This window comes from Puntigrus tetrazona, chromosome 3 (genome assembly GCF_018831695.1).
Source record: "Puntigrus tetrazona isolate hp1 chromosome 3, ASM1883169v1, whole genome shotgun sequence".
Taxonomy (NCBI): domain Eukaryota; kingdom Metazoa; phylum Chordata; class Actinopteri; order Cypriniformes; family Cyprinidae; genus Puntigrus; species Puntigrus tetrazona.
This window is the reverse complement of record NC_056701.1, coordinates 15,538,869-15,557,828: the sequence shown is the minus strand read 5'-3', so window position 1 is coordinate 15,557,828 and position 18,960 is coordinate 15,538,869. Positions and strand designations below refer to the sequence as shown.

General features: G+C 38.1%; 3 protein-coding genes across 3 annotated transcripts; 1 reads left to right on the top strand and 2 right to left on the bottom strand.

Annotated features, from left to right (window-relative positions):
- The first annotated feature begins 714 nt into the window (after nt 1-714).
- znf598 (zinc finger protein 598) lies at nt 715-8,476 on the top strand. The gene is made up of 12 exons (XM_043232132.1): nt 715-1,058; nt 2,136-2,248; nt 2,944-3,073; nt 3,171-3,382; nt 3,862-4,079; nt 4,167-4,284; nt 4,358-4,554; nt 4,640-4,724; nt 5,380-6,212; nt 6,288-6,444; nt 7,022-7,166; nt 7,651-8,476. The coding sequence occupies exons 1-12, from the start codon at nt 744-746 to the stop codon at nt 8,008-8,010; spliced, it is 2,883 nt and encodes a 960-aa protein (XP_043088067.1). The 5' UTR covers nt 715-743; the 3' UTR covers nt 8,011-8,476.
- A 1,477-nt stretch (nt 8,477-9,953) lies between these two features.
- On the bottom strand, nt 9,954-15,707 carry syngr3a (synaptogyrin 3a). The gene is made up of 4 exons (XM_043232166.1): nt 15,494-15,707; nt 14,019-14,253; nt 13,264-13,409; nt 9,954-12,032 (listed from the first exon to the last, which is right to left on the bottom strand). The coding sequence occupies exons 1-4, from the start codon at nt 15,593-15,595 to the stop codon at nt 11,829-11,831; spliced, it is 687 nt and encodes a 228-aa protein (XP_043088101.1). The 5' UTR covers nt 15,596-15,707; the 3' UTR covers nt 9,954-11,828.
- Nucleotides 15,708-15,894: 187 nt separating this feature from the next.
- On the bottom strand, nt 15,895-18,924 carry gfer (growth factor, augmenter of liver regeneration (ERV1 homolog, S. cerevisiae)). The gene is made up of 4 exons (XM_043232178.1): nt 18,778-18,924; nt 18,183-18,456; nt 17,231-17,439; nt 15,895-17,124 (listed from the first exon to the last, which is right to left on the bottom strand). Exons 2-4 carry the CDS (start codon nt 18,390-18,392, stop codon nt 16,962-16,964), a joined length of 582 nt encoding a protein of 193 aa, XP_043088113.1. The 5' UTR covers nt 18,393-18,456; nt 18,778-18,924; the 3' UTR covers nt 15,895-16,961.
- Nucleotides 18,925-18,960: the final 36 nt, after the last annotated feature.

Sequence of the window (18,960 nt, the reverse complement as noted above, 5' to 3'; positions counted from 1 at the left end):
TGTTGTTTTTTTAAATAATAAGTGGTCGGGCCAGAGGACTGCAGTCAATAATTATTTTTATTAATTTTTTGTAAAATAATTGAAATTAGGAATTTAAATCTTACTTTAGTAATTAATATAAATTATTTCACTACTTAATATCAAGTCAAATTATTGCATTTTTTTTTGTTTATTAATTGATCTCATTAAATCATAAAAATAATTGCTTCATTTTAATATGTGACCCTAGACCACATAAGTGGAACAAGTACATTTTTAGCAACAACCAAAAAAACATGGTATGGGTCCAAATTATCGATTTTTCTTTTATGCCAACAATCATTAGGCTGTTAAGTAAATATCATGTTCCACTAATATTTTTCAACATTTTCTAAAGTAATGAATTTTGAAAATGAATTCTTGATTAGTAATATGCATTGCTAAAGATTTGATTTGACAAATTAAAAAAAAAAATAGTTCGAATAGTTGTATCACAGCCAAATATTGTTCTGTTCATTTAATAAATATCCTTATTCATTCAGTTTTCAGATGATGTATAAATCTCTCTTAAAACAACTTTTTGCGGTCATAGGTCAAATGTTAATATAAGTATATGTTTATTAATCGTTATAATAATCGATTATATTTACATATTATAACATTATATTATTATCATGTAATCCACGCAAAGGTATATGGTATAAAAGTCCGGTGTGTCATAATGAAAGCTCTTCCTGTCTCTTGCTGGCCTGTCGCTCCCCACAATGCATTGCGCCGAACGATTACGCACACAGGAGCGCGCTTCTCCCGGCCTCACTGCCCGTACTGTCGTTTACAAGCCGTCCAAATCCAAGCGGATTATAGCGAAAAAACTCCAGCACACACAGCCAGTGCCTTCTACCAGTATGGAGTCGACAGCTAAGAGAGACGCGGAGAGCAGCTGCGTGCTGTGCTGCCAGGACATCGACATGTTCGCGGTGGGGAAGTGCGATCACCCGGTGTGTTACCGCTGCTCCACCAAGATGCGGCTGCTCTGCGAGCAGAAGTACTGCGCCGTCTGCCGGGAGCAGCTTGACAAGGTGCCGCTGCAGCGAGAGCAGGCCTCGGCCGTTTCACATACACCGCACACAGCCGCCTGCCTGCCGTAGTAACATTAAGCTAACGTTACATACACGTCTAACGGGAGCGGTCGCGTTTGTCTCGTCGCTAGCGGCGTGGAGAAGTTGTCACGAAAAAGTTTAGCTCAGTTATGTCATCTTTCAGATGTGGAATTGGGGTAGCCGTTCGATTAGTTGGTGTTATGACTTCTGTTTTTGGTTGTAGATACGTTTGTAAACTTGTTTTTAGTTCGGAAGTGAGCTGGTTTAGCGCAGCTGTGGTGATTTATTAGCGGACGTTTCCCGTGACAACTAGGCGGCTCGCTGGCTGCCTTCACGGAGTGGTTTACTTCACGTGGGTTAACGTAGCTGAATTTTAAGCGTTCCGTTGATTGTTAAGACGGTACAATATTTGACTGAGTTACAACTATTAGAAAATCTGGAATAAAATTGTCCAAACGAAGTTCTTTGCAGTGCGTATTACTAATCATAAATATTTAGTTTTGATATATTCACGGTTGGAAACGTATAAAATAGCTTAACGTAACTCAATATTTTTGCCATAAAAGAAAAATCGATGATCTTGACTTAATGGTTTTATTTTATACAGTATGTTGTGGGCTGTTGTTACAAATACACCTGTGTTATTTATGATTGGTTTTGTGCTCCAGGGTCATATATATGACAGGCAAGGATATATCAGGAGGAAAGTTCGAAAGATGCTTTAATAATTAGACGTGACTTGGGACAGCTCAGCTGAATCGTGCTGTTATGTAATCGGTTTCAGAGTACTCTCCCTAGAATCTACTAGACAACGTGTGCCTGCTGACAGCCTGTCAACGTGCGACGTCATGTTGACAGTGCGTGACTCACGTGACTCATCTGGACCTTGCGCCTCCAGTCAGAAATTGAAAAGATTTTGCTTTTAGCTTTTTTTTTTTTTTTTTTTTGACAACTTTGTTCGCGCTATAAAAAGTGTTTCATTGTTAAAGAATCCTTGATGGGGTTTTTTTTCCCTCTAATTAAAAAAAAACATGTTTTTTTATTCTAATGTTCTAGGTGGTCTTCATAAAGAAACTTGAACCCTTTGCCGCTCTGAACATTCATCAATACCAGTGTGAGAAGAAATATGACATTTACTTTGCAGATGGAAAGATATATGCACAGTTCAGGTATGAACTTTTTTTACTCAGCAGGGATGAGGAAAACTATCCTTTTGACAGTGTTCTGTATATAATTGTTCCTTCAACTAAGCATTCATTGTAAATTGATGCATTCTGTTAAAAATAATCAAGGCAGGATTTACATTTAGATTTTTTCCCTTAGGAAAATTTAAGTGTTGCCGAATTCTTTAAATGGAAAGTAGCTAAAGCCATCTTAAAGTTGCTAGATGTCTCTAGATGATGTCTTGCAAATTCATTACATCAGTGCATCATATTATCTTGCTCTCTCAGTATAAATATTTTCATTGATATATTTTACTGTAGAAAACGGAATGAATATGAAATGCAGCCCATTATTAGGCCTACTAACTCTTTTTTTACAAGGTGTTAATCTGGATTAAAGTCCTGATTTATAATCGAGTGGTCGTCCATTGAAATCAAATATACGTATAGATAAAGATTAAACTTTTTTTTTTTTTTTTGCTTGCTATATTTGTATGTAAAATAGAGTTAGAAGTACTGAAATCTATATCTATGTCATGAGTTTTGTATCCACTCTTATAAACAACTGAGTTTTGTATCCACTCTTATAAACAACTGACATGTGCATACTATATCACATCACTGTCAGTTCTGTTTTTCAGCTTAAAATCAACAATATTTGAAATGTTCCTTACAAGCTCTTCATATCATATCTAATGCAGGAAGATTTTGTTGCATGAATGTCCACAATGCCCAGAACCAAAAGTGTTCTCCAAATTTGAAGAATTGGAGCAGCATATGCGGAAACAACATGAACTCTTCTGCTGCAAGTTGTGTGCAAAGCACCTGAAGGTAGTGTTGCGTTGTAATGATTATTGTTTTGATTATTATTTAAAGATTTTTTTTTGTTGTTGTTATTCCTTCACAAAATAATTTGCTCTGTGTTCAGATATTCTCATATGAGCGGAAGTGGTACAATCGAAAAGACCTGGCTCGACATCGAACGCAAGGGGACCCGGATGATACCTCACACCGTGGCCATCCGCTTTGTAAATTCTGTGACGATCGGTACCTGGACAACGATGAGTTACTGAAGCACCTACGGCGCGATCATTACTTCTGCCATTTCTGTGATGCAGATGGTGCTCAGGAGTATTACAGGTAAAAGAGCAGTTCTGGTTTATACACAGACGCACAGAAATTTAATCTTTGTGGTCATAATTTCATGTTAATGATTTATCATTTATTTAATACATTCTGTAGTACTGTATTTCTGCCAATATGTGTTCAATTTAAAAGCATGTTAATCCAATATTTTATTCTGACAGGTCAGGTCATCACAAAGACCCTTTAAGCTTTAAGTGTATAAAACGTTATTTTTATCAAGTGAATTGGTGACATGCTCATGAAATAATTCTCAGAGCAGCTCTGGAGATGAAGTTTATGGCCTCACATAGTGAGACTGCAGATGCTAAAAAAAACCCACAAGCATCACTCATGCATCAATGTGTGCGAACGAAACTAATTTATTTAGACAGAAACCTATAAAACATGCAGTTCATAGCAGTCTTTTTGCATTGTAATATTCACGCAATTGAAATATTAATTCACTTGACTGAAGTATTATTTTTGTCCTGTAGCGACTACCAGTACCTCAGCGAGCACTTCAGAGAGAGCCATTATCTCTGCGAGGAGGGCCGCTGCAGTACAGAACAGTTCACTCACGCTTTCCGCACAGAAATTGACTATAAGGCTCACAAAGCTGCTGCCCATAGCAAAAACCGGGCTGAAGCACGGCAGAATCGCCAAATCGACATTCAGTTCAACTATGCACCCAGACAGCAGCGAAGAAATGACGGTAAAGCTGAATTGGCACTTTCTGTGAGTTGGATATGAGTTAGGCGACGCATGCTTTAATCAAGCCCATCTGGATGTCTTGTTTTAGGTCTGACAGTTGGTGGCGATGACTATGAGGAAGTGGAGCGCTTCAACAGACAGGGAAGACCAGCAAGAGGACGAGCCCCAGGAGGACCGCAGAATGTCAGGAGCTGGAGATATAATCGGTAGGTCCTCATCGGTGCTGCATTCTGACGTATGAGAGGGCTCGTGGAAGACTGAGTGTGGTGTTGTCCTCAGAGAGGAAGAGGACAGGGAGATCGCCGCTGCTTTGCGTGCTTCGATGGCCAGCCGCCACCAGGAAGAGAGAAGCCATGTGCAGGAGAGAAGTCATGTTCAAGAGAGAAGCAATCAAAAGCCACGCAAAGAAGAAAAGATGGAGCCTGATGACATGAGAAACAAGAGAGGCACCGCCAAGCAGACAAACGAAATGCAAGGTATCTGAAGGTCAATCTAAAACGTGTCTATGTATTTCTTTCTTTATTAATTTGGAATAAAATTGCATGTTTAAATATATTTCAGCTCGATCAGTGAAGAATAATGCCTCTTTGGCTGGTCAGGACTTCCCTGTTTTGGGGGCAGCTGCACCTCCAGCTCCAATTCCAAGGTATGTTTGTCCTGTTTTTCAAAAGAGGGAATATCTTTATTTATTAATTTATATTTTTTTATTATTAAATACGCTTGCTTTTTAGTCACTTTGTCCAGACATTGAATGAAAAAAATAAGACATTTTCATTTCATTTGCCTTTGCTAAATAAAAGTGAAAAAAACACCACACATACTAAAAATTAAATGACTAAAACCTCAACTGTAATGAAAATAAATTTAAATACAAAAATAAATACTAATTAAAATATGTATACATTTTATAATTTTTTATATCAAAGCTTAGCTAACGCTCTTTCTTTTTTTTTACGCTTTAATTTTAATTAATTTTTTTAATTCAAGCATTTTTTTATAGGCATAAATTGAAAAATGACAGACTGATAGAAACTGTCCATGCATAATGAAAAAAAAACTGGTCCATTCAATACTTGAAGAAGAACTTTTTTGTCCGAAAAGATTATGCAGAACAAAAACGTTGTCCAGATTATCCATTTGAGATTTTGGGTGGGCTCATAGGTATATACACACATATACACACATGCAACAGCAAAAAAAATTGTAGCATCATGGGCGAGCGCCATTTGAAAATGTGCTATTAAACACTGAGTTTCATTTAATCAGATCAGTATTTTACAATGTCTGTCTCTCTGTTGCAGCAAGGTCAAACAAACTTCTGTGTCTCTGAAGGAAGATGATTTCCCATGCTTGTCTGGCTCAGTAGTTTCTGCTCCAATGACACCTGCATACACAAATCAACCCAAGAAAAATTCGTCCTTCCAGGAGGAGGACTTCCCTGCACTGGTCTCCAAGATCAAACCACTGAAACCCCAATCAAACACAACATCAGCCTGGTCTCAAGCTGGAAGCAAACCTGTGGCGGTGTCCAATAAACCTGTGGTTCTGCCTACCAAAACGGCCCCTACAGTCTCTTCATCCATACTGTCCGCCAGTGACCCGCCGCCCAGTGGAAGTGTGCCTCAGCCACTTACTGCCTCATCTCGCCGCAAAAAGAAGCTCACCTCTGCCGAAACCCACAAAGCTCCACCTAAAGTCAAATGTCCATCCTCATCGGATGACGAGGACCCCCAAACCGGCAAAACGGCTCAGGAGTTCCGTGCGGTACCAACTATGCTTGATATCTCCACCTTGTTGACGGTACAGGGTGGCTCGTCTCAGCCCAACCCCAAAACCAATAAGAAAAAGAAGCAAGCCACAACTTCATCTCTGGATTCCCCTTCACACACTCCACAGTCCGTGTCCAAAATGGCTCACAAAGAGAACGTTCCTGAGATGAAGCCCCTCGACAACAGTCTCCCCTCTAAAACAAACTCTTTCATGAATGGATTCACAGAGAAATCAGCAGAAGCACTGTCGCCTACATCGTTTCCTGAAAATATTCCTTCTCCTTTAAAGCAGCCGGTAACTGAGCAACCTCCTCCACCCAAAGAAGAAGAGTTTCCAGCACTTACCTCCAGAAAACCTCCACCTGGTAAGCCAGTTCCTTTCCTTTAAAGAGGCAGTACCTGAAATGAGATGGTTTTTAAGCGTGTACTTGTGTTTTCAGGCTTTAAAAGCTCATTTCCGTTGAAGAGCACTCAGAGTGTGCTGCCGCCGCCGCCTCCTCCTGGCCTCGGGCCTGCTGTCAGCAAACCTCCTCCAGGATTCACCGGCATCCCGCTCAACAGTAATGTGGTGGACTCCTCAATGCCAGCTGTTAAAAGGTTAGAAACTGTAATGTGTGCTGTTATACCTGGGGGGGGCGGGGGGCAATTTTGAGTAACTGTTGTATTTTGAAACCATTAAAGTTAACTATTTAATGATGGGAAGTTGGCAGTGTCTTAGGCCTAGTATTACAGACAGGGCTTGAGGGTTGATTCTGAATTAGACTATAGTGCAATTAGGACATTTTAAGTTTTTAACAATGCCTTAGATAAAAGAACTACTGGTGTGCATCCTAAGACAAAGCAGTGAAACTGACATTTTAAAATCAGTCCTTGCCTAACTTTGAATTAAAACAACTCCGACATGTATTTTAGTCTGGGAATACACTTAAGCCTTGTCTGTGAAACCAATGGTTAATGTTATAAAACGAATATATGAGAGTGTTGAAATTCCATAAAAAAGGACACTGTGAAATCATGCGACACTGATTACAGTAATGATGCGTGAAAAAAAAGAAAAAGAAAAAAAAAAAAAGAATTTTCAAAATATATTCAGATTTGACAATAGATTAAAAAATTCACCAAACTTTTAATTTAATAATTTAATATTCATTCATTTCATTGTGTTTTCTTTCAGAGTGACACCTGCTATTGGATCCTACCTCATACCTGACAATTTCCAGCAAAGAAACATGGACCTTATTCAGTCTATTAAGAATTATCTTCAAAATGATGAAACCAAGTTCAACGAGTTCAAAAACTATTCAGGCCAATTTAGACAGGTAACTATTTAACCAAGACCATTTCAGTTCAGTTAATGTTAGTCCTACACATTATTAGATTAGTTCTGCTAGTTTTAAATTTCACTAATTCCTTGTGTAGTCCTATGAACTTTTTGAATGGAATATGGAAAATTGGATTATAAATAGAATATTTAAAATAATAAAGTATTAAATGGAATATGCTAATGTTTCACTTTGACATCAACATGAAGCCGTTTGCAGGATATTTTCATGCATTTATAGTTGTTACACGCTGCATGAAAAGTCATTTTCAGAAATCCATAATGGGGCACTTAAAATATTTTATTTCCAAAATACACGTCCTGTAGAACCCTTTTAACTGAACCAATAAAAAAAGTTTAAAATAGTGGAAACTGGTGACCCATTATAAGAACCTATGATACACACTGTTTGACACAAGCATTGTGTCGATGTATATTACCTGTTAATATTTTCATTGATCTCTTCTTTTCCTCTTGAGCAGGGTATACTACCTGCTGTCGAGTACTACAAAAGCTGCCAGGAGCTGCTGGGAGAGAATTTCAACAGGGTCTTCAATGAGCTGCTGGTTCTCCTGCCGGACACTCGCAAGCAACAGGAGCTTCTCACTGCCCACGGAGACTTTAAGGCTCTCGAGAAACAGCAGCAGGGCTCCAAGCCCAAAAAAAACAAAAAGAAAGCCTGGCAGACAGGCACCACCAGCAACAGCCTGGAGCTGGACTGCCAAGTGTGTCCCACTTGTAAGCAGGTGCTGGCTCTGAAAGACTTCAACACCCATAAAACCCTGCACATCGGCGATGATGACTTCCCCTCTTTACAGGCCATCAGCAAGATCATCAGCTAGCTGCCAGGAGACTCGCCTCCACGTGACACAGGACCAGGTGCTGCACCAGGATGATGGTGAGATGCTTGAAAGGATGAGGGGTTGTCTGAGCCGCACTGCTAATGTTTACTCGGATCGGTCAAATTCTGATAGTTTTCAGGACACCTTTTCTTGAAGGGGAAAGATCAACCCTAAAAAGTGCGAGAGCGAGTGGAACCCAGACTGTTTTGAAGAGAAACCGGTTTAATCTACTTGAAAGTTTGAGTTCTAATGTTGATTCATTTATTACTCCTCCAGTTCATCTTTTTCATCAGGTTTTCCAGTGCTGTTAGCATGGTCATTTCATTTTTTTAAATTGTAAGGTTGGCTGCCTTGGAAAAAAAATAACCTATTTATTTCAGAATGCTCCTGCATTTCTCGTTTCTGTTTACAAACTCTACAGTACAGAAAAAATAAAGTGGTTAATATATAGCATTTCTTACAGTAAGCTACAGTGATCTGTCTACTGATTTTTGACAAATTGACAGTTTGGAATGATTGTTTGCTTAAATAATTTGCAATTAAACAATCAAGCCGGTGAACTAAATGCATGGCTCTGCGCTCTTGAGGCCACTCGGGATTGTCTTTACACAATTAAATCAGTCGAGGAGATTTCACCTGCCTTAAACAGTCCCTCTGGTTTTTCCTGTATATTTTAAGGCCATCGGATGGGATTTCAGAATGTTCAGATAATTCTTGAATTTTTTTTTGTTTAAATACCATTTTGTTCTTGTGCCTCTTAAATAGATCTTCACACTCCCGGAGTTGAATGTTGAGACTTCAGTACGGCCACCTTTTCTCATCTCTCTTTCAGGAACTATCTGTGCCACTGCCTTGTGGTCAATAATATGCGGTGTGTCAGAACATATCTGCAGAATAAATGCTGGTCAAACTCATCAACCTTTTTAGATGAAGTTGTTCAACTCTAGTTTGTGTTTTTTGTTTGTTTTGTAACTTGAAAATGTTAACACACGAATATAAATTGTCATTTTAAGAAACTCTTTATAGCATTGGATGCAAAACAAGACATTTAGACTGTTAGGGACTGAGATTACTAACGCTGTTGAACATTCACTTTCTGCCAAACATTGTTCCTCGGGAGAAAGACATTCCTGGAGTCTTAAAACTTCTTAAACGCTGGGAAATATCTGTAAATTAAACTAATTTAAGCAATTAAAGGAATAGATCTTTCAAAAATAAAAAATCCTGTAAATTTACTTTGAACCCAGGCCTTCCAAGATGTACATGTTTGTTTCGGCAATGAAAAGGATTTGGAGAAATTTAGCATTACCTCACTTGCTCACAAATGAATCCTTTGCGGTGAATGGGTGCCATCAAAATGGCTGAGAAAAACATCACAATAATCTAAAAAAGTAGTAATCATGGTTTCTGTCCAAAGTACTTCAAAATCCATTACAACACCTTCCTGTGAAGAAGTCTCTCGTTTTAGACTATTTTCGTCTTCATATCAATCAGCAACATGTTTGTTTTGAACTCTGTTGAACCGCTTGTTCATATAAAACAGGCTTGATCAGAGAGACTTCAGAAGACTTCTTCATTGGTGAAAGGAATACAGTATAATGGACAGAGGACTTGTATTTAACTGTTGCTATAAACCTATTTGAATGTAGCTTTTCGATTCACAAGACATTAATTTATGAGTGGAGTAGTGTGAATTACTTGTGGATTGTGATGTTTTTCTCAGCTCTATTTCGGACTCTCATTGTGACGGCACCCATTCACTATAGAGGATCCGTTTGTGATCAAGATTCTGGATTTCAAAAAAAAAAGTCTTGGTTGAGTACATTTTCAGCAGATGTTTTTGTGTGAATTATTTCTAATGTGGAAAGTTCAAACTATATAACGTCTGGTTTCAGCATGGTCTCATTGCGTGTGAGAGTCAGTAAAAAGCACATTACAGGTGATCCACTCAAAACATGTCTTTATTTTCGTAATGTCTGACAACTGCAGTCTGAAGACATTCTGACTGACAACGACAAATCTTTTGTGTACATCTTTCAATCACAAGATGGGATATATTGCCTGCAGATACAGTATGTAATATGTATTTAAAAAGAGTCATGGACAAGGTCAAGGCATTTTTACTGATGCAAATTTTGCACTTTGTCCTTCAATGGGGTACAGATACAAAAACTAAATAAGGCTTTTATTTTCACGTCTCTTCATCATCTATAATACTTTTTTTAGAGGTGCAAATTTTGATCCAGCAAAACATACCTCAGCGAATCACTCCAAAACTGTTCTGTAATAATATTGGTCCATGAAGCATTTTAAGAGGAGTGCAGAGTTAAGTACAGGAAACACAAGACCCTGACCACTTTCACAAACGTACTCCATTTACATGTATTGATGTACAATCACTATCATTTGTGTATGTTGCCCTATCTCTGAACACAGAAACATTACCAAAATCTACCACATTTCAAACAAAGCACTGATGATGGTCACCAAACAGGTTTTTTTTTTTTTTTTTTTTTAAACAACAGCCAACTGATGAATATCTGAAGGGTGCTCCAAACTAATTACTTTTCAAACCACGTTTTGGTAAGAAGTCTCTTCTGCTCACCAAGGCTGCATTTATTTGATCAAAAATACACTAAAACGGTAATATTACGATTTTAAAACGACGTTTTTTAACACAATTTTAAAATTTGTTTTATTCCTGTTATGATTAAGCTGAATTATCGATACCATTACTACTCATTACATTTTTCATTGTCGCATGATCATTCAGAAATCATCCTAATATGCTGATTTGTGGTTCAAGAAACATTATTATTATCAATGTTATATTATCAATGTTTTATAGGATTATCTGATGACTAGAAAGTTTAACAGAACCGCACTGATAAAAAAAAAAAAAAAAAAATCTTTTGTAACATTACAAATGTCTTTAATGTCACTTTTGATCAATTCAATGTCTCCTTGCTGAATAAAAGCATTCATTTCTTTTAAAAATGACACATTTTACTTACTAGCAATTTCTAATGTTGAAAACATACCAAGTGGTATCACAGTTTGTAAATGTATTCATAAAGCACTCGTTTTAAATGCCGGTTTATATGTTTGTATAACCCCAGTTTTAAAATGTCGACTGATTGCGGCTCTGATTAAAAAACAAAAACATTATTTGTTTGAAATCTTTTTAGTGGGATTCATTTCTTTCGTAGATTCTGATGCGGTCAGAAGTATTCACGCGCTGCAAGCTGCAAAACTCCTTCCCAAATAAAATCTGGCTTTGTCTTAACGCGTTTAGTGGCTTCGCTAAATCAAACACCGAATCGACACCTTTTCTACACACTTGATACATAAGACACCCTTATCTACAGCGAAACTTTACCCTCTTTTAGGAAGACCGCCTCTTGTAAGCTTTTCGTTGGAGAACATTTAAATGTGTCATAAACGTTTTGGTGATTCCATGTTTCAGATATTGCACTTTATATACAGTACCCAACGACATTATGGAAACTGAATATATAAGGTATTGTTTGTGATGCATGGCACTTCATAGCTCTCTAAATATAACATGCAACATAACCTTTTTCATTTTTAAACAACACTGATAACCCCCCGAACGGTTTCATTCCAGCTGATAAATTAACACGTAATATTCCAAACGAAAGTGAAATCACGATCAACATATTCTTGTACAGAAGTTCACGGAACGGTACTACCTATGAACATTGTCACACCACTTCAGTTTGAAGACCAGCGCCGGCCATCCACACTGACTCTGACACACCAATGACATCGCATGTGGACGTTCGCTAGGCACCGCTTTAGTAAATCGGCACCTGGTAGGTTGGGGTGTTGGAGTCCAGGTTTTCGGTGAAGGGTGGGCTCTGGTATGTGTCGTTGGGGTCGGTGCTCGTGCCGGTGGGGTAGGGCTGGACAGGGGGGTTGCCGTCAATGTGCTCTGTGGTGAAGAGGCTCATGTCGGTCCCTAGCATGTACTTCTGCACCGCTCTCACGGTCAGACCAGCCTGAAATACAGAGAGGGAGCAGATGACGATCACACGCATTAGTACCGAATAAATAAACCGGTCAAGTTTCCGTTCAGTCAAAGGTTTCTTAAAGAGCCATCTCTTTCTTAGCTTTTTACAACCTTTAGTGAAACGGGAAGGTTCTTCAGATGTTCAAGGTTCTATATGGAAGGTTCTCATATGGCATTGTGAAGCACCTTTATTTGTACTGGGGGAACTAAACATTTTTGTAATCGTATTAGTACTTGGCATTCGATTTTCTATAGTTTTGCCATATGGCCATGTTTGTATTCTTCACAACATGCTGAAACATTATCACAAAACTTTCTAAACATTCTATAATTTGATGGTCTTTCTGAAGAAAATATGAGTTAATTCTAGAATTATCCATAATTCGTATTTTGTAAGATATTTAAAAAGAGCAATTAAAACTTCTATTCAGCAAGAACCAAGAATTAAATTAATCAAATGTGCCAGTACAGACTTTTATAATGCTGCAAAATATTTTTATTCCAGATTAAATATAAGATTAGTATAACTTAAAAAATACCTCTTTTCTGTTTTATTATTAAAATGTAATCTATTCCTGTGATGATAAAGCAAAATGACTAGTGTTCAGTGTCACATGATCCTTCATAAATTACTCTACTATGCTGATTTGGTGCATTTATTATTATTATATATTATATACATGATAATATTTATTATATAATATTTTATTATATTATAATCTAATATAATTTTTAAAAAGCTGCTTCTTAATATTTTTGAGGAGAGTTTTTCTAGGATTCTTTGATGAATAGAAAGTTCGTAGTGTGCCACGGTCTACACAAAGATATTAGAAATTTATAAATAATTCTCAATGGTAGTGTTTTAGCAATTGACGTAACAACTGCTAAAGACCAAGAAAATACATACATTTCACTTCAGTAACTGTAAGAAATAGCCTGGGTTTCCTTCACATCAGAACACGACACCAAACACTATTCTCATCCTCATTCATGACGGCAAGGGAAAAGGAAGTAATTCTATTATATGTTCCCACATCCCCCGAGGGCTGAAACCAGTATGTAGAGCAAGCTAATGTCAATGAGATAGGTCATGCTATAACAACTGAAATGGACTGCATATCCTGCCATTTCTCTTTTAGATTTGAAAATGAACATCAGTCACACGACATGACAATAAAATGTGTTTTCATTTCTGTGTAGAGATAGTTATGCTCATTTACCCAGGTGAAGATGGAGAAGAAGGAGAAGGTAATGGCAGCTCTGGCAGCATCCGCTCCCTGATTTAAGGGCAGCTCATCTGGGGTGGTGTTCTGCCATTGGTTGGCCAAGAAGCAGAAACAAACGAACCACAAAAACGCCCAGAAACCTGTAATCATTCACAAAACACAACTATATTAATATATTACAGCACTGATTTCATTTTACTATCCCGCTCCCATGTTGTTTACACAAACAAATACAAAAAAAAACATCTTAAGGCATCTTAAGTACAGATCAATTCTGTGGAGATCATCAGTGTTGGGAAGGTTACGTTGGAAATGTAAGTTACCCTATTTAAAATTCAATAAGTAGTGTACTTTTACCAGTTGTTATCGGGGAATAACATATGTACCTTATGTGACGACTAACCAGTCAGAATCGAGCATGAGCCATGGGATCATTTAATTTAAAGCACAGCCACCACAAAATCAACCATTTGAAATCACTCTGAGGTTAAAATCATGACAAGAAAGGGTTTAATAGCTATGATACTGGTTTTAAAATCAGATATTTGCATAGTTATGACAAGAAACAACAATTAATCTTAAAAAATAAACCCAATAAGCGTGTGTCCTAAACTCAAGATATTTTGGTGTCTCGTTATGTTTGTGTGCGTGTGTGAGATTTCAGATGTAACCCCTTGAACAATTCACAGCTTAAAAATAGCAGTCACTGAGAGAGTCTCGGTCTGTTTTGGCATGCTCTAATTGCTTACCTGAAAATCCAATGTCCAGCATCACTGCCTTCTTCCTGTCTTTAATACTGCTGATTTGTTGGAACTTTATGTCAAGGATAACGAAGAAAATGCATGCTAGAAATGCTATGAGCCCGATGGTGGTTCCGTAGTTGCAGGCGTTGTTGTTCTTGTTGAAAACGCAGTAGAGCCTCTCACTGCCATGGTTGACGTAGCCTTCATTTATTATGGATCCAAACACTACCATTGCGAAGACCTGCAGGGGGAAAAGATACACCCGTTTTATTGACGTTTTTATATTATATTGACCTTTTTTTGGCGTTCACTGCGAGAAATACGTATTAAAGTTACAAGATGAAAGAGAAATATGAACTTACACAGAGATAAGATCCGCTGTATGACCAAAACAATGCCATTTGTTAAACATAATGTATTCTAAATAGACAATAACTCTCCTAAATCAACATTTTCCACTTGTAAGGACAAATATCGTTCTGTGCAATCACAGAAAAAAGAACAAGCTGTCATTGGGGCTGTATCCTTTCCAGAGGTAGTAATATGTAGGCTACTCTTAATGTACTGACGCTAATTTAAGGTATAAATATTTTATTGTCAATATTTTATTTATTGATTTATATGTTGAATCTTATATTTACACGAAACAAAAGTCTTTGAGTGAAATAGAACTGTACTGCACAAAGCCATGCTCCACCTGATGTATTTGCCTGACGCAAATAACATCAAATGGAAGTAACAGTAATGCGCGTGTAGTAATGCATCGACCAATCAGAATCGAGGCGCCGGTCATATAGAAGCAGACTGTGGCTGCGGCTCAAAGCCTAGTGAGCTCCCTAAGCAGGCAGCATTTCTGAGCATCACACAGAATGATGCTCAAACACACGCGACGCTCAAAACGAGGCGGTTGGCTATGCTTTGGGACACACTATAAAGATGTTCTTACTGAAAAACCTTATTGCATAACAGAGAAACGTTCATCCACGACGTTAGATTAACTCGTTTTGCTTTAATATAGGTAAATAGCCTCATATTCGAAATATTATTTCTTGTTTTTTAGTCACGCCTAGTTATAGACGTATGGATAAAAAATAGGCTGCATGTAATAACATAATAAACGAATTCACCCGACCGCGACAAACCAAACAGCGAAAAGACTGAAGAATGAGCGCGTTTATTTCTATACACGCTTTTATGTTATCTTTCTAATAGGAATCACATGAGTAACCTCGTCACCAGAGGCAAATACGCTTCCTGACATCAATACGTCAATGTTTTCAATATAAACGAAAAATAATACACGATTTTACAATTAAACGCATCTCTAACACGAGCGTCATGTTTCCCGGTGACCTCATTTAATTATTAAATGAGCGCGTGATGAAAATGTTATGACTATGACAGGTTCTGGGTTATTCTCGCAGAGCACATTTGTCTCTTCTAGGCAGGTACGATTATTTGTAGGTAAATAAACGCCTTACCCATGATAATATTCTAAGGATGGTCTGCGGCTGTTGGATGAAGGCAATAGGGTCGAACGCAGCCCCGGCTCTCCCAGCGCCAAATGAACCCACTCCGTCCATTTTCCTCCTACTGTTATTCAGGCTCTGGGCTGTGGGTCGAGGTAGGCACACACACACACACACACACACACACACACACACACACACACACACACACACACACCACTGCCTGTCAGAGGCGTGCGCAATCTCTGATTCTGTGTATTACATTGTCTCAACAGCAGCATCTACCGACGACACCTCGTCCTCAGCTGGGAGACTTCACAGAGCAGGACTTCACCAACAAATGAGCGGACTATATTTCGTCAAGGAAAGTTACTGTTTGAAAACAACCGTTCCATAGCAACCAAAAAAGCATCACTTAAAATCTATAAGACTTTATTTTGACTGTAACAACATAGGGTACTGCGTAGGAACGAAGACATAAGTCAACTGCGTTCTCCACTACCGTGTTATAGTCCAACAACAAATTATAGTTCATAAATAAAAATACATTTTTCATGATAAGGAAAGCAGTGTGGGAAGACTAGGCTACAGCATTCAGACCACAATACTTTAGCCTATTCTTGCTGCATTTGTAAACAGCAAATGCATTTTATCTTAAAAGGCTTATCTTGATGCAGTTGAACATGACCAACAATTCAGTTCATCCACTACACTCTTCACAAGATGGCTTAAATTATTTAACATAACACAAACAACACGACTTTTAATCGGAGAAGGCAATATTACAGAAACATAACTATTTTATCCGGTTCGATGAATTTATTACACCTTTTTACTTTACTAAAATGATTTAAAGTCTGGAGACATGTGGATTATTTTGATATAATTATCAGCCGTTTGGACTCTCATTCTGACGGCACCCATTTACTTCACAGGATGCATTATTAGTGATGCAATGACATATTTCTCCACATATCTTTTCTAATGAAAAAACAATCTCGTCTACGTTTTACAAAAGCATGGCTGTAAATTTTTAATGTTTAAAATATTTCTTTCATTGCCACTCAACGTTTTAATCAATCGGGCAGCTTTGTGATTCTTTCAAAAGTATCCAAAAATCTCGTAGAATATTCAGTTATTGTTTTACAATGAGGGATCTTGAAGTTCAAAAAAACTGACGACCACTGCTCTAAACAAAACAATTTTGCCCGCCGACTGTCACACAGATCTTTAAGTGCACCCAGGTGTCTCTGGGCTATTCACACGCATTGAGAGCTCAATAATTACAAAACATTACGGACCATAACACCATACTCTTGTAGACAGCATTGCTCTTGATTTAAAGCACAATACAGAATAACTCAAGTTAGTGCAAAGTCAACATGTATCGTGTTTATACACTTGCAACAAACAAGGACAGGTCCACAGAATCAGTGTGTTGCTGCACTTTGCCCATGTTCATGATGGTGTTGGAAGTTTTTTAGTCACAAGATCCATCTTTCCAGCCATCTCGCCACCGCTCATCCACCTTGCCGCAGTCAAACTCTGGCTTGCCTAATCGGAGGTTGATGTCGTTATGGAGGCGACACATCCACTGAGAGAGGTTGTGCCGGCTGCGAGTGTCCGGTTGATTTGTTTTCAATCTGACAAGAGACAAGATCATTGAAACATACGCAAATGTCAACACTGCAATGCTTCTGCCGAACCGCTAACAAACGTAAAAACCGCAACAGTGCGTGATCTCACAACCTTGATCTCAGGTCCTCTGCACATTCATCACATGGGAAAACCTTCGAGAAGAGGTTGATGAACTGTGTCATCTCCCCTTGTTGTTCTGCGGTCGGTGTGTCGGGGTAATATGCAGCCATAGTGTGAAGAAAAGACCACGAGCTCCTGCCCAGCTCCTCTCTGTCCAGAGGGCATTCAACAGGTCCTGCCTCCTCCGCCGCCCTGCTCTCCTGTTCAAAATATCACTCTTTACTGTCAAAGCACAACATCACTGTGAAAGAGCCATTCGCATTTACATTTATACATAAGGTACACATTTAAATCAGATTAGGGGGGTCCTAAGAATCAAACGTACAACTCTAGGTTGACCTATAGCTCTTGAAAAGTAACCATAACCATGATGGGCATCTCTGTTTTAAACCTGTTCTGCAAACTATTTTATTTGTCTTAACAGAAATCAAGAGTATCGATTGATTTTGTGCATCCCTAATTTAAATAAAACTAATAAAGGCTGACGGTTTCAATCTTCATTGCGTTTGTTTAGCTTTATAGCTGACATTAGAGCTATGTTATTTTATTATATAATATTACATAAATGTATTAATGGTAATAATGTATTAAAGTGATTACTTCAAAGTCATCTTGAAGCCCCCTTGGAAGAATGCCGAGTCTGAGGAACCCTGGCAACTATTGCATTTTAATACAGATGATCATGATATATAAATAGATTATTTAGTATGCATTTTATTGAGAAGTATATGTTATTACATTTTATGAAGTTAAAACGTCAAAAATCCAAAACTTTACAGATAACGTTACTCTTTTCAAAACAAGTAACAAGCAAAGACTAATTTATTTAATTCGATCTGTTTTGCTTTGTTTCTCTCGACTGGTATCGATAAAGTTCATGGCATGGATTTATGTCCCGTTCCCTCGTCTCAGGGAACCACGGCTGTCAGATCAGTCTGTTCACCTGCGCTGAAGCCGGGGACGTCTGCTTCTGCAACTTCATCCATGATTTAAAATCCGTACACGCTCGGCACGGTTTCTTTTTCGGCTCTCCGGTAACGGTCTGATCCTTACTCGTGCTTTCCTCGGACGGTCGAACAGCCACGGGGAACGGGAAACCCTCCATACCCGCATTATTATGCGTTGAGGACCGCGACCCCGCAGCAGCTGCCATGTTTAAAATCGCACGGTGTGTTACGTACTTGCAGGGTTGCCAGATTTCCGAGAATAATCCAGCACTATCAAAACAAGTTAAAAAAATGTCAAAACTTAAAACCGGCCACTCCCATACCTGAAATACAAATTTACCGTGTGCATTGCGAACATTTTACAGTGTACAACGAGAAATGTTACAAAGGCTATTAAACATGTTAAACGATTGAATTTCTTTTTGAGAATTACTATATTTATAACTAAAGTTACTATTTTAAGATCTTGTTTTGATGCCACACGTTCATATTTCTGTACACAGTCTCATTGCCAGTCATATGAATTGTATAGAGTTAAAAAATTATACAAGCATGACATTTATCACATATTTTTGCACACAGTCTCCTTACCAGTCATGGGTAATAACTGTATAGAGTTAAATATTTTAATATAAGGAAGTTTTAAAGTATCCACATTTTCCTGTAAAACCACCGACTTGGCAACCCTGTGTATTTCCGTGGTGAATGAATCGTTATTTTGAGCCGGATCTTCTGATTGAGCATGCTAACTTAAGCGATTCACACAGCTGCTCT